General features: G+C 39.4%; 1 protein-coding gene across 3 annotated transcripts in view; it reads right to left on the minus strand.

Moving 5' to 3' along the window:
• The window catches only part of FAM168A (family with sequence similarity 168, member A), a 230,677-nt gene that overhangs the window by 22,138 nt on the left and 191,941 nt on the right, over window positions 1-16,598 (minus strand). For all 3 annotated transcript variants that reach the window (XM_006885560.1, XM_006885562.1, XM_006885561.1), the window contains one exon: window positions 4,452-4,532. In XM_006885560.1, coding sequence (XP_006885622.1) covers window positions 4,452-4,532 — 81 coding nt within the window. The remainder of the gene's footprint in view (window positions 1-4,451; window positions 4,533-16,598) is intronic.

Here is a 16,598-nt window from a genome sequence, read left to right on the forward strand (position 1 = left end):
GAAACTTTTCCTTGTATCCTGAACAGATGACATTTTAGGATGCTCAAAGTTACTAAAAATAGCCCTTTCAAAAAGCAACTCCTTGAAGCAGCTGAGAGAAACGGAAACCTAGATCCTTTGCAGACTTGTGCCCCAGCAGGCTTTTTTTGCATTACAAATGCCTGGCTCCTGAAGAAGGCAGAGCTTAACCTACATTGTCCTCTCTGACCTTGAGCCAACTTCTCCATGGCTGAAGATTCCCTGCTGTAGTAAGAAGACTTGGTAAATGATGCAGAGGCCAGTAACCAACATAAGCAACCAAATGTGTATGTTTTTTAATTAAAAAAGGGAAGAAACCTGGTCACACGAAAATAGCCATATCAGTACAACAACTCAGGTCTTCTAACTTCCAGTTTAGGCCTTCTGTCATAATACATTTACAATGTCCTCTCTCTAGGATGTTGTGGATTTTAAAGTAAATTGTCTGCAGTTCAAGTGTCATAGTTTAGAAGTATGCTGATATTCTAAAACATAAAAAAGTGGGGAAAACCAAGTTAAATGAGGACTGATTTTATTTTAAAACTTAACCAATACTTCATCTATGCAAGGAGCTTGAGACTCCTCCAGTTTTTCAGATTCCAGTTTCTTCCTGTCTACATTCCCTTCCTTCTCTAGTCTAGCTGCTGCAGACTAGCATATCCATCTCAAACTGGCCAAATTCCTAAATATATGCAGTGGTTAAGAGTATATGTGGCCTTGGTGGCAGAATATCTGAATTTGAGACTTTGGACTAGTTACCTAACTTCTTCAAGATTTTGTTTTTCTACTTGGAAAATGGGAAAAATAGTATGGAATTGTTGTATAAAAGATGATGAATATTATGAGAAAATACCCCAGTACTGGGGAGGAGAGGAATGACACATTGGTGGCCTCCACCCTCCAGTGGGGCTCCAGTGGTACAACTACAGGCTAGTTATCTTTCAGCAGGAAGTACCCCTTGGAACTTCCTCTCTACTTAAGAACCCTTCTCAGCTCTGTCTCAGCAAACTAAAAAAAGAAAAACTCCCCACATGCTATCAAACTATTTATACCAAGAACAACCATCTGTAACATTCCATAATCTCAGAGGAACAGTTAGTTACCTTCATCTTGTGTGAGGCATCCCACCTCCACCCTGACACTCCTCAAAACAGAGAACTGAATCTGGATTTTTCACCCCTACTTCAGCCTTTATGGGGGGCCTGGCTCCATCTGACTCGCCATCTCCTGCATCTCTGACCCATCATCTCCACTGTTCTTCCCTTACGTACTTACTGAATCATGCTTATAAACTAAAAATTCTACCATTAGTCACATTCCCTTCTACCAAATGTCTTCTTGCTCTCTTCCCCTGGTAGTGAATCGTCTCATAGGAGGGGTCAGTAACTGATAAATCTATTTATTTAATCCCTTATTCAATGCAGTCTGATTTCCAGCCTCACCACTTTCCTGACACTGTCATCCTCCTGACCATAAAGCAATTGGATATCCTGCAACAACTACATTTTGTTTTTTAGACGGGATATTTTACAAAGTGAACTCACAGGTTCAACAGCACTTAGACAGAATTACCTGATAATCAAAATTACTAGTTTTTAAAATGTTATATGTCATCAAGTTGGAACCAACTCATAGCTGACGCTCCAGTGGGTTTTCAAAGGCTGTAAATCACACCAAAGGAGACTGCCCATCTTTCTGCCATGGAGCACCTTGTGGATTTGAACAACCTGCCTCTGGACTGAACCTTATCACTAAGTCACTAGAGCTCTATATCACCCATGACAAGAATGATTTTTAACTCTTCTAAGTACTACAGAGGGACTCCACACATGAAAGAACCTTCAAGTCTTAAAAAGAAGTAAAAATTTAAGGACAAAATTGACATTTGCAGCATTTAGATTGAATTATCTGATTACTGAAACCACAACAGTTTTTCCAATGTTGCTGTTAAGTGCTGTTGAGTTGGAACCAACTGACAGCTGACCTTCCAATTGGTTTTCAGGGACTGTATCACATGGGACTATATCCTCATGGAGTAGCTGGTGGATCTGAACTGCATGCCTTTTAGTTGGCAGCACAACTCCAAACCACTAAGTCATTAGAGTGCCTTAAAACAGAATTTATTAAACTGATCAAATATTTAATCAGAGAGAACTTCTGTAGCTTTTATTGTTTATGTCTCCTTGTATATATTTTTTAGAAATAAATATTTCCTTGATTAAAAATAAACCAGCACTGCTGAGATGACATTATAGATTTTGGGCTCAAGTATCACTGCTCCTCTCAAAAGCTCTTTGAGGGTTGTAACTACAGTGTCCTCAACTTTGAATCAACTGTAATGTCTTTCAGAATACCCTGGGCACAGCAGGGTCAAAAGAAACGTCTGTGGAAGAACACATCCGTTAGTTCTTCAGAGGGTTCTCTCACCTGTTTGCCAAAAAACCAAACTAAAGCTCTTTTCTCCTAAAAAAGAGGGGCTGTCTAATAATTTCACAGTGTGAATGGATATACACAATGTACATTCTAATACCTAGATTACCCATTGCTTTTGAGTTGATTCTGACCCTCCACTGGGTTTTCAAACACTTATGGGAAGAGACTGCCCATTTTTCTCCTACGGGGCAGGAACATTTCAAGCCTCAAGGCAGCTAGTATATTTGAACAACTGACCTTTAAGTTAGCAGCCTTGACACACTATACACTAAAAAGAGATCAAAAGGTCAGGTGACTGTGAGATTGCTGGTCTTATTTTTACTTCCTTTAAATGGCTCATTACAAAGGAATCAGCAGTAGAATGAGTTCTAGATTAATACGGAAAATAATGAGACTGAACACTTATCCTCCAAAGGTACTAGTCCACTTGCTACTGCTTATTAACTCAGTAAACAGGACAAAACACTGCTCTTCTGAGGATCTCCTCTATCAAGAGGAATGTTCATTGAATTGGAAGATCTCTAAGGTCTTTTCAAGCTTTCTATAACACTCAATAAGAAAATAAAGGGTATCAATAGGACATTCAAGACCTTTCTTTGTAAATCTGTAGCTCAGGATTATCTACACCCCTTTACATTCTATGATTGGGACCATTCTCACTATTTCTAGGTTCCCAATGGTGTCATGGGAGCTCTGGTGGCCCGGTTCTTAGTAAGGAGCTAGGTTGTTAGCCCAAATGTCACACCCCTCTGGGAGTTCCAAGATTCACAGCCTTGGAAATCCAACCAAGGGTCAGTTATGAGCCAGATCAACTGCAATGATGGTGAGGAGGGAGATGGGAGAGAGGGAGAGACAGAGAGAGTAATGTTATTTTCTCACACCTCCATTTCTCTGTCCCTCCTTTGTGTGCTTAAAACAGTGCCAACTTTTCCCTCAAGTCTCTAGGCCATCAGTGATGTTTCTCCTACATTTTCACCCTCAGGCAGAGAGTTAATTAATTCTTATTATGTATGTATGTATGTGTATATATGTATATATATATATATAGAGAGAGAGAGAGAGAGAGAGAGAGTTACAAAATATGCTACATTGTATTGCAATGAACTTGTTCATAATATCTAGGCTCTCAAGTAGACTGCCAACTCCTTCAGGCAAAGATGGGATCCTTTCATTTTCCTATCCTAGTGTGGAGGGCATTCAACAAACAAAAAGAAACTAACACAAAACCATATACAACCTGAAAGTAAGGAGTTATATTCTTCAGAGAGGTGAGGTGACTTGACAAAGGCCTCAGAACTAGTGAGGTGAGTAATTAGGATTCAAACCCAGGACTCTGATTTTCTAACTGTAGAACACATCTTTCTTTTCTTTTTAAAACTCTAAACTCCTTGAGTTTCAAAGCAATGCTGAGTGTGAAGGGATTAAGACCAGTGGTTAAGATCTCACACCACTACACTTGTCAAATCAGAACAAATTTCGCAAGGTTTTCAAATCTGTTCTGCTTTTATTCAAGGAGTGTTGGGCCATTTATCATTTTTAAAAAACAAGAAGCTCATCTCAGCTTAAAAAAACAAAACAAAATACTTCTTCACCCTCTGATGGCAAGTCTCTCACCACTTCCAAATCTATGCCCAGAAAGCCTACTCTGTTTGCATGTGAGGGGGGGGGGGGGGCGGGAGCGGGGTGGTGTATCATGCCAGTCTTATGGAAACAGAATAAACTTGAGCAATGATTGAGCAGAAAAGGCTCTGTGACTAGGTTTCATGTCTTAGACATTCTAGCAGAAGTAATGTGGGTTATCCTAAAATCTCAAGGAGTATTCCCATCCTCACCCTAAGGCTGATCTGAGCAAGTCCCCGAGGAGGTCACCCAGAAGAATCAGGGCTGGACAGGCTGAGCTCGGATCAATCAAGGGAAGGGCAAAGCTGGCAGGTGTGTTTGCTTTCCCAAATAAAGTCCTATATCCAGCCTACTTATCACTGCTCCCACATTCTCCTTACCTGGAGCATAACTGGGGCTATTGGTAGGGTAGAGGCTGGGGTTGTAGGCAGGTGCTGCTGCCGGGTAGGCTGTAGGGTAACCTGTAAAGAGACAAGAAAAATCTGGGTTAAGTGGACAAAAATGAAAATTTCAGAGGAAACAAAACCCAAGCACCAGGATTTGTCTTCAGTCTCTTCATAGACCATTTCAGACAAATCTAGCTTTTAAATTCTTGGAAGAAAAGCCACCAATGCTACAGTCCCAACATATGCAAATGTTTTTTGCCTCTTTAAGAAATATACAGACACAAATTTCTTAAAGAGAATTCAAACAATATACAAGCTTAAGTTATTTTTTAAAGGTCATTCATTCAATAAATATCTGAAAATCTACTATGTGCCAGACACTATTTTACAGACTTACAGCAGTGAAGACAAAAATAAAAATTCCTACTTTTCTGGAGCGTGCACTCCAGGGAGTGGAGGAAGGAAAATACTAAATATGAACATAAGTGCTATCAAGAAGAGGAAAAAGGGCAGGCAAAGCGCATTAAAAGTGCCAGAAGTTGGAGCAGGGGTGAGGTAGGAGTGGTGGTGCAGGAAGAAGGGCATTGCAATATTAAATAGGGTGGTCAGGATCAGACACACTAAGAAGGTATCTTCTTCTTGTTAGGTGTCATCGAGTTGAGTATGGCTCATAGTTACCCTTTGAACAACAGATCTGAACACTGTCCTATCCTGTGCCATCCTCAACATCTCTGACATACTTGAGTCCAGTGTGCAGTCAGTGTGTCAATCCACCCTGTTAAAGGTCTTTCTTCTTTTGCTGCCCTTTACACATTTCCAAGCATGATGTCCCTTTCCAAGGAAAAGAAAAAACTTTGAGAGAATGCTATCATTATCAAAGCAAGTAGCTGAGGGAAGAACATTTAAAACTAGGAAAATAGTGCAACTTCCCCCTGCCCAGCCTCAATTTGAATGTGTGAAGAATAGCAAAGGGGACAGTATGCCATGAGGCAGGAGAGGAGCAAACAAGGAAAATCGTGATAGTAGTAGAAGAATCAAAGGAATAAAGAACTAGTCAGTTCATGGAGGGCTTTAAAGGCTATTATTGTAAGAACTCTGGCTTTTACTCAGAATGAAATCAGAGGCCATCACAAGGTTCTGAGCGGAAAAATAACATCAGCATGATCTGAGTTCTATTTGTAGAGGGTCAGTCTAATGGCTGCGCTGAAAACAGATCAGAGGGCAAAAACAGAAAATAAAGACCAGTTAAGTTACTACAAATTTGTAAAGACAGGGAGTGTTCAGGATCAGTGCACTAGCAGGGAAGAAGACAAAAATGACAAGCTGAGTATTTTTACATACTTTCTATCCTGTTTTCTAGAAACACTGTATCAATTTGTACTTCCACTAGCAGTGTGAAAGTGCCTGTCACTGCTTCCTGCAGTTTTTAATGCTTATTGGTATTTTTGACTGACAATGGAAATCTGGTTTTAAAAGTCAAAGATTAAGTTCTTAAATCCCTAAAAGCTTCTTTAGGATTTGTAAATATTGGAGCTTTAATAATGTATCTTTGTTAATATGCCTTTCCCTAAGTCTTTCCATCTCCAAAGAAATGCCATCTCTTTTTACCCTAAATAATGTTTTGGTGTTTTGTTTTTTTTTTTTAAATTAGAGAATAGAGGTAACTAAGTTGTTCCCATCTAATTATTAATACAGAGGTCTGCTATTTCTTGGGTATGTTGTTTGTTGTTGTTATGTGCCGTCAAATCGCCTGTGACTCATAGCGACCCTTTGTACAACAGCCCTAAACCCTGCTCTGTCCTGTGCCAATCTCACTGTCTTCGACACACTTACCCACATCACCCCAGTCACCGAATCAATCCATCTCATAGAGGGTCTTCCTCTCCCATGCTGTCTCTCCACCCTCTCAAGCATGATGTCCCTCTCCAAGGACTGATCCCTCCTTGCAATATGTCCAAAGTATGTCAAACGAAGCTTCAGAAACCTTGCCTCCAAGAAGCAGCCTGGTTTAATCCTCTCCAGAATGAACTTGTTTGTATTCTTAGCAATTCATGGTATATTGAAGGCTACAGTCCTTGATCTTCTGCAGAAAGCACTTCAGGTCCTCCTAAGTCTCAGCAAGCAGGGTTGTGTCATCTGCATAATGCAGACTGTTGATGAATCTTCTACCAATCTTGATGCCACACTTCTCATACAGCCCAGCCTCCTGGATAATCTGTTCTGCATATAGGTTGAAAAAGTATGGAGATAGGACACATCCCTGGTGTACACCCTTCCCAATTTTGAACCATGCAGTGTTTCCTTGCTCTGTTCTGATGACGGCCTCCTGGTCCAAGTATTGGTTTCGCATTAGCACAATCAAGTGTTCTGGGATTCCCATTCTTCTCAGAGTCAGCCAGTTTGTTGTGATCCACAGAGTCAAATACCTTTGCATAATCAGTGAAACACAGATAGACATTCCTCTGGTATTCCCTGCTTTCAGCCAAGATCCATCTAACATTAGTTACAATATCCCTAGTACCACGACCCCTTCTAAACCCAGCCTGGACTTCTGGCAGTTTTCTGTTGATGTGCTCTTCTTAAAGTTAGGTTTAATCTGAGAAATTATATGTTCCAGTCTCATGGCTGAAATCTGTATTCAGCCTCATGTGAAAGATTGTACAGACACAGATAATTATATCTTTGTTCTGTCTTTTCATAGCCTTTTACTGTAGGGACAATCTTCTGTCAACGTTACCGTTTCCCTGAATTTGGCATATTATGATCCTTACTCATGACAAACACATGTTCTATAGGCTTTTCAAGGCTATGATCTATGATTTGAGAAGTAAGTTGTTGGGCCTGTCTTCTATGTTGTCTGTGAGTGGGTTCAAAGTACTTAACAGAATAGACTATGTGACTTAGTTCCCCTTATAGGTCATACTAACACTTGCTATTTTGTGTCTATTCCGTGCTCTAACAGTGTCTTACCAGCACACTCCATAGAACTACAGGTAGACTCTGCCTCATCCACCTGAACAGAGTTGCCTTCCAGCTCTTGTTCTTTCAAAGCTGCCTAGATCTGCTAAGCCTCATCGGAAGTAAAGTATATTGGGTTGTACATGCACACAGGGTCACTATTAGTCATAGGCACATAACAACTACAACAATGCCACCCATTACTCTTACAAAAGTTTTTTTTTCATACCCTTTTTCATATAAGGAGCTCTGGTGGCACAGCAGCCTATAGAGAGTTGTGCTGCTAACCGATAGGCTGTGCTTCTCTGGTGGTTCAAATCCACAAGCAGCTCTGCAGGAGAAAGATGGACGATCTCCTCTAGTGTGAATTAACAGCCTCAGAACCCCAATGGAGAATCAGCTATAAGTTAGTTCTGACTTGATGGCAATGAGAGACAGATTTCATCTGAACCTCAAAACAACCCTAACCTTATTTCCCCCACTCTATTTGTGGAAAAGGAAACAGAAACTCAGAGGTGAAGTAACTTTTTTGACTAAAATAATCAGGAGGTCAGTAGGGAAGCTGGGACTGGAATCCCCAAAGTAATGTGGGGTTTTTTGACACCTCACAAATATCTGTGGTTTGGCTTTTGGAAGTAAGACTTTTTTACATCTGCTATGATCTGAAGGTCAGAAATGAAGAGACTTAATGAGTAGAATGAGTTTTTCTTCTTGGGATCTCAAAAATTATTGTCATAATGTGGTTTCTTGGGATTGTGATGCGCATATTTTAGTTTCTTCCTATCAACATAATTTAATACTCTTTTCTTGCTGTTAATAGAATTAGGGCTGAAGAGATATAAAGCTAGCTTTGTTTTATTAATTAAAACAAAATTAGAAACTAGAAATTACTTTCAAAAGAAATCAGGGGTCTACTGTTGAAACTTGCTAAAACTGAGGAGGACTTGAAATGCTTGTTGTAGGTGGTCAAGGACTGTAGTCTTCAATATGGATTGAAACTCAATATCAAGAAGACAAAGATTCTCACCACTGGGCCTACTGGAAGCACCATGATGGATGGAGAAGAGATACTGAGAAGCAATGATATCAGTCTAGAGACTAAAGTGCGCCTGATCTAGGCCATGGTCTTTGTAATTATTTGATACCAATCAGAAAGCTCTACAATGACTAAGGATGACAGAAGAAGAACTGATGTCTTTGAATTGTGGTGGAGAAGAGTCTTAAACATATCATGGACCGCCAAGAAAACAAATAGGTTTTTCCTGAAGAGGGTGAAACCAAGTTTCTCTTTGGAGGCTAAGATTCTGAAGCTCCGTCTCACATACTCTAGGCTTGTGACCTGGAGGGACCAATCCTTGAAGGATGTCATGCTCAGAAGGGTGGAGGTTCAGTGCAGGAGAGGAAGACCCTGGATGAGACAGAGTGATACAGTAACAAGGGCAAAGTGGGTAGGTGTGTCAGAGTCCATGAGACTGCCTCAGGACAGTACAGGCTTCTGAGCTATTGTATGTAAGGTCGCTATGAGTCGCAGGTGACTCAACGGCACTTAACAACAACTCTCTGTATTCCCTCTAACCTCCTTTGATGCTTCTACATATGATTTTTCCTGTAGCATCTCAGTATTGCAACTCAAGGTTTAAATTCAGTTTTCAGTTCTTTCAGCTTGAGAAATGCTAAGCATGTTCTCGCTTTTTATTCTCCAAATCCAGCTCTCTGCATATTCTGTTATAATGCTTTGCTTTGTCATCTCAAACTGTCCTTTGAAATCTTCTGCTCAGCTTTTTTACTCCAGCATCTATTCCCTTTGTTTCAGCTTCCTGATGCTCTAGTGCAATTTTCAGAGACTCTTCTGACATCCATTTTGGTTTTTTCTTTCCCCTCTGCCTTTCCAATGACCTTTGCCCTCTTTATGGATATCCTAAATGTCATCCCACAACTCATCTGGGCTTCAATAATTCATGTTCAATGCCTCAAACTTATTCTTATGCTGATTTTTTAAATTCATGTGAGATCAACTCAAGGTCATACTTAGGTTCTTTTGGACTTGCTTTCATTTTCTTCAGCCTCAATTTCAACTTGTACATGAGTAATTGATGGTCTGCTCCACAATCAGCATCTAAGCCTGGTTCTGACTGCTTTTCTTTTTTTTTTTTGGGGGGGGGGAGAAGGGGAGGCTGTTTTATCCTACATTTTATTTATCAGTAGTTTTTTCCTTTTTGTTTTTAATTTTAATGAAAGTTTACAGAGACTTTGGATTTCCATTCATTCGCTGCTGCACTTTTCTTCCCGCCCAACCTCTCCCCCAGTTTGCTCTTCTGTTGGAAAAGAAAAATTCTTTCACTGTTATAAAATCCCTACCCCCAAGTCCACTCCACTATGTTAAGTCTTCATTCTGGATTCCTCTCATGACAATAATACCTAATCACATACCTCTTTTAAACAGTTCTCTCCCTCATCTGTTTCAATGCAGTATATATCATTTATCCCATCTTTCTCAGTCTCCCCTCAATCTCGATGTAAATCCCGCTTTACAATAGCAGCACTAGGCAATATTTGTCCTTTTGTGACTGAGATATTTCACTCAGCATAATATCCTCCAGGGTCACCCATTTTGAATAAATTTTCATGTTGTTGTTGTTATGTGCCATCAAGTCTCTTGCGACTCATAGCGACCCTATGTCCAAGAGTCCTAAATGCCGTTCTATCCTGTGCCAACCTCGCCATCTCAAACACACTCATTCCCACCACTCTACTCACAGAATCAACCCATCTCATCGAGGGTCTTCCTCTCCTGTGCCGTCCCTCCACTCTCCCAAACATGATGTCCTTCTCCAAGGACCAGTCCCTCCTTACAACATGCCCAAAGTATGTCAAATGAAGCTTCAGAATCCTTGACTCCAAGAACCATTCTGGCTTCACCCTCTCCAGGACAAACCTGTTTGTTCTCCTAGCAGTCCATGGTATATTCACTCTTCTCCAGCACCACAGCTCAAAGGCATCAAGTCTCTTTCTATCATCCCTATTCACTGTCCAAATCTCCGATGCATAGCACGTAACTGCAAAGACTATAGCCTGGACAAGGCTCACCTTAGTCTCCAGCCTGATGTTATTGCTCTTCAGTACTCTTGAGAGATTCACAGCTGACTTTCCCAATGCATTAATCTCCTGATTTCCTGGCTGCTGTTACCAAGAGTGCTGACTGTGGAACCAAATAAACTAAAACTGTTAACTATCTCAATCTCTTCACCATCCATACTGATGCTGCGAATTGGCTCAGTGGTGAGAATCTTTGTTTTCTTGATGTTGAGCTTCAATCCATATTGAAGACTGCAGTCCTTGACCTTCTGCAGCAAGTGCTTCAGGTCCTCCTCAGTTTCAGCAAGCAGGGTTGTGTCATCCACATAATGCAGATTGTTGATGATTCTTCCACCAATCCTGATGCCACATTCATTCTCGTACAGCCCAGAGTCTCGGATGATCTGTTCTACGTACAGATTCAAAAGGTATGGAGACAGAATATATCCCTGATGGACCCCCTTCTTGATTTTGAACCATGTAGTGTCTCCTTGCTCTGTTCTGACCACTGCCTCTTGGTCCAAGTATAGGTTTTGCATTAGCACAATCAAATGTTCTGGGATTCCCATTCTTCTCAGAGTCAGCCACAGCTTGTTGTGATCCATGCAGTCAAAAGCCTTTGCATAGTTAATGAAGCACAGACAGACATTCTTCTGGTATTCTCTGCTTTCTGCCAAGACCCATCTAACATTAGTTATAATATCGCTAGTACCACAACCTCTTCTAAATCCAGCCTGCACATGTGGCAGTTCTCTGTTGACATATTGTTCCAAACGTTTTTGGATAATTTTCAGCAGAATCTTGCTTGCGTGTGGTATTAATGATATTACTGAATAATTTCCACACTCTTGTTTTTTAATGCAGCATAGTATTCCATTGTGTGAATATACCAGAGCTTCTCTATCTATTCGTTTGTTGATGGGCACTTGGGTTATTTCCAATTCTTTGCTATTGTGAACAAAGCCGCAATTAACATGGATGTGCATATATCTGCTTTGGTGGCAGTTATGGTTTCTTTGGGGTATATTTCCAGTAGCGGAATTGCTGGATCAAATGGTATTTCTATTAGCAACTTTTTGAGAAAGCACCATAATGTCTTCCATAATGGTTGCACCATTTTACACTCCCACCAACAGTGAATAAGCGTTCCAGTTTCTAGACAACCTCGCCAGCATTTGTTGTTTGCTGTTCTGTTAAATTTGCAATTCTTCTTGAGGTTAGATGGTATGTCATAGTTGTTTTGGTTTAAAAATGATGAGACTTCACCTCACATACTTTGGGCATGTTGCTCTGAGGGGATATTCCTTGCAAAGGAACAAGATGCTAGGAAGAGTGGAGGATCAGCAAATGAGAGGGAAGACCCTCAACCAGGTGGATTGAAATGGTGACTGGCACAATGGGCTACAGTGTGTCAGTAATTTTGAACATGGCACATGATATGACAGAGTTCAGATCTTTTGTTCATAGGGTCGCTATGAGTTGTACTCGACTTGATGGAACCTAACAACAATAAAAACAACAACATTCAATGCATCAAATCTTTCTTGATATGGCTGTTTTAATGACATGGGAGAGACTCAAGGTCATAGTTTGGTTCTTTTGGACTTGTTTTCATTTTCTTCAGCTTCAATTTGAACTTGCACATGAATAATTGATAATGTGTTCCATACTCAGTCCTTAACCTTGTTTTGACTGCTTTTCAATACTCCTTCCACAAATTTAGTCAATCTGTTTCCTGTATAATCCATGAGATGAGATCCATGCATATGGTCACTGTGTTTTTTTAAAAAGCTAATTGCAACTAATAATTCATTGCTTGTATAAAATTCTACTATTCAAACCCCAGGCTCATTTCTGTCACTTATTCTGTATTCACCAGCCATCATTCCTTCTTTGTTTCTAAATTTTGCATTCTAGTAATCAATTATTATTATTAATGCCTTTTTATTACAATAGGACTCCATAATCTTTACCATAATTCAATGACATATATTGTTCATTTTAGAGATCAATATTTAATCTTACCTTACTCTAAAAAGTAGTACAATGAGACAAAACCCCAGAGCTGCTGGGTGAGACAGTCCACCTTCATCACGTTCCTCATCATTATCCCTATCTTTCTTTTCTTAAAAATTTGAGTCTATTCACTCTAAGCCTTAAAAATTTGGCTTCTATTTTCTTTCCAAGATTATTTTATTTCTCCTTTACAAGCAGAAAAAACAGAAAATTACTCTGGAGAGCAAATCTAGTGAAAAATAGTGCAGTTATCAAAAAGGAAAAAAAACCCTATTCTATTTCCACTTAGTACCTAATATCGATCACATTTATGATATTGAAAGGAATCACACTGGCACTGAATTACAGAATTGAAAGAGGTACTAGAGATAATTGAGTTACAATTACTCAGTACACCGATGCCCTGGATAGCGGGCCACAAAGCTGGCAGGAGGAAGGTCCTCTGCTAGCACATCCTTCCAGTAATGGTATAAAGACCCTCAATTAGGTGGATTGACATAGTAGCAAGGGTCTCCAGTGTGTCAGGAAATGTGAAGATGGCACAGGATAGGATGACGTTCAGATCTGCTATTTACAGGATTGCTACGAGTCATACTTGACTTGATGGCACCCAACAAAAACAACAGAGCCGCTTCAGGCAGTCAAAGCTTATTAAAGAGCTCTGGTGGTTAGAAAATTTAATTAAAATCTGCCTTATTAAGGATCCTAGCCTGAACAACTTCCAAAACTTTACAGAAGACATCTTTTCCCCTATGTTCTAGGACAATCCTCCAAAAATATGAAAATGCCAGTTATCCTTCCTGAATTTTCTCTTTTCCAAATTCAACAGATTCAGTTCTTTCAACCCTCCTCTATCCTGATTGTTACTTCTGGCTAAAGTCTAGAACACAAATTATCTTCCTTAAAAAAAATTTTAAAAATTCCATATTTTTCCTTCCTTGTTCATTATTCTGCTGATGATTTCTTGTGTGCCAACACTGCCCCCCCATATTATTTAGTTTTGTTGTGAATTCAACTATCATGGCAAAATAGATCCTGGTGATATGTAGTTAGTAAAGACTAAAGTGATTTAATTTGGATTTCTTCATCATCATTCATAGGCAGAGTTACCATCAAGCAAACACTCGACTTTATGCCACCCTTGTTTTTATATGCCATTGAGCTGCTTATGACTCACAGTAACCCTGTTTAAGAGTTCTAAACCCTGTCCTATCTCTGATAGACCTAATTCCATTTATCCAGTCAATGAGTCAATCCATCTCATCCTGGGATTTCCTCTCCTGTACTGTCACTCCGAATTCCAAACATGATGTCCTTCTCCAAGGACCAGTCTCTCCTGGCCACATGCCCAAAGTATGTGACACAGAGTTTTCAAATTCTTGCAGACAGGGAGCAGCTTGATTTCACCCTCTGCAAGAAAGACCTGTTTGTCCTGCCGGCAGTCCATAGTATGTTAAACACTCTTCTCCAGCACCACAACTCAAAGACTGATCTCTCTTCTACCATCCTTAGTTATGGTCCAGCTCTTGGATGCATAGCAAGTAACTGCTAAGACCATGGCCTGGATCAGGTGCACCTTAGTCTCCAGACTGACGTTGTTGCTCTTCAGTACTCTAGAGAAGTCCCTGACAGCAGACTTTCCCAATGCAATCAGTTTTTTGATTTCCTGATTGCTGGTGCCAAGAGTATTGATTTGGAACCAAGCAAACTGAAGTTGTTAACAATCTAAATCTCTTCTTCATCTATTATGATGCTGCTAATTGGCCCAGTGGTGAGAATCTTTGTTTTCTTGATGTTGAGCTTCAATACATATTGAAGGCTACATCAGTTCTTGACCTTCTTTAGCAAATTCCTTATGTCCTCCTGAGTTTCAGCAAGCAAAGCTGTATCATCTGCACAATGCAGGTTGCTGATGAGTATTCCTCCAATCTTGATGCCACATTCTTCCTCATAAAGTTCAGTCTTCTTACTGGGAATCACAACAAAGAAAGAATAGTTGCAAATAGACACCAAAGGACGCTGAGGGCAGAATGCTGAATGACCCAGTAAACATCAAAAGACGATGGAAGGAATACACAGAGTCATTATACCAAAAAGAATTGGCTAAAATGAAAGAATTTCATAAAACAACATATGATAAAAAACAAACAAAACAAAAAAAACAACATATGATCAAGAGGCAATGGTGATGAAGGAGGAAGTTCAAGCTGCTCTGAAGGAACTGGCTAAAAACAAGGTTCCAGGAATTAACAGAATACCAACTGACATATTTCAGCAAACAAATACTGCCCTGGACATGCTCACCAAGTTATGCCAAGAAATCTGGAGGACAACTATCTGGCTAACTGATTGAGAGATCTATATTTATTTCCATTAAAAAAAAAAAAGTTGACCCAACAGAATGTGGAAATTATCGAACAATTTCACTAGTATCACACACAAGCAAGATACTGCTAAAGATTATCCAAAAACGACTGTAACAGTACATCAGTAGAAACATGCCAGACGTGCAAACTGGGTTTAGAAGAGGCCATGACACTAGCGACATTATAGCCAATATTAAATGGATCTTGGCCAAAAGCAGAGAGTAGAAGAGGAAAGTCTATCTGTGTTTCACTGATGATGCAAAGTCATTTGACTGTGTGGATCACAACAAATGGTGGCCAACCTTGAGAAGAATGGGAAGCCCAGAACACTATGAAGAGAAATTTATACTTAGACCAGGAAGCATTAGTTAGAACAGAGCAGGGAAACACTGCATGGTTCAGGAACAGAAAAGATGCACCCTTTCTCAATACCTTTTCAATCTATATGCAGAACAGACCATTAGGGAGGCTGAACTTTATGAGGCGGAATGTGCCAACAATAGTGTTAGTTTATTTACATATGACTTTACAAACTAGTGGAAATAATACAGGATAGATAGATAGATAGATAGATAGATAGATAGATAGATAGATAAATAGATAGATAGACAGACAGACATTGTGTGTGTGTATATGTGTGAGTGTGTGAGAGTGTGTGTGTGCGTGTGTGTGTGTGTGTGTGTGTATATATATATATATATATATACACACACACATGTTGGGGGGGGCCTTAATCATAGGGTCAGACAATTTGATGGGTGGAGAGAGGGTGGGTAAAGGAAAGGGAAAGATCCAGTGTTGAAAACAATGTATACAAACTTAATGAACTTTGTATGTAGACGAGTGTAAAATTTTTAAAAAAGTAAAATAGAATGTTTATGAATGATTGTATGAAATACAATGTAAATGAAAGACTGTATAAAACACAATGTACATGACTGAAACACAATGTAAAGAAATTATTATATGAAAACCAATAAAAATATTAAAAATAACACAGAACAGACTGGAGAGCATTGGGAATGACTTCTCAGAGGATAAAAACCATCTTAGTTGTCTTTGAAGATGGACAGACAGTCTTTCAGAAGGTTATGGGAATGAGGATGAAGAAACAGATTTTTTATTTCAAGTAAAAAGGCAGGAAAGTACATGTCATATTAGGGAAATGGCAGACAGTTCAGTATCGTTAGAGTTTATAGTGATTAATGGGGGGAAAAGCAGGAACTGAAGGTTAAAAGGTATACTGGGGACAAACCATGAAGGTATTTGAAGGTCAGGCTTAAGGATGGGATCTATCCTTTAATAATAGAATATTGGAAGGTTTTTAATTGAGGCATTTCAAACTTGTGTTTTACACAAACTTCTCTGGTAGCAATGTAGAAATTTGCTCAGAGTGGGTAAGATCACATGGGAAGTTAAGGTAGTAGCCCACAAGAAAAGCTAAAATAGTAGTAATGAGATAAAAAGGTGAGAAAAACTATAAAGATACATAAAACTACCTAACACCTACAAAACGCGATCCTTGATTCATTTTATTGCTATAAACTAAGAGGCTGCAAAGAAAAATAAAAAACATTCTAACTGCATAGTTTTCAGGCTTTTAATTATTTTAAATTAAATGTACTTCAAATTAGTTTCTCCAGAGAAATTCCTAACTCTTCATTCTTTTTTTTTTTAAGTAGTACATTTATTAATTTATTTATTTACTTCTTTCCTTGGGTAAATA

Source organism: Elephantulus edwardii, unplaced genomic scaffold, assembly GCF_000299155.1.
Source record: "Elephantulus edwardii isolate Elephantulus edwardi_28Jun2011 unplaced genomic scaffold, EleEdw1.0 scaffold00044, whole genome shotgun sequence".
Taxonomy (NCBI): domain Eukaryota; kingdom Metazoa; phylum Chordata; class Mammalia; order Macroscelidea; family Macroscelididae; genus Elephantulus; species Elephantulus edwardii.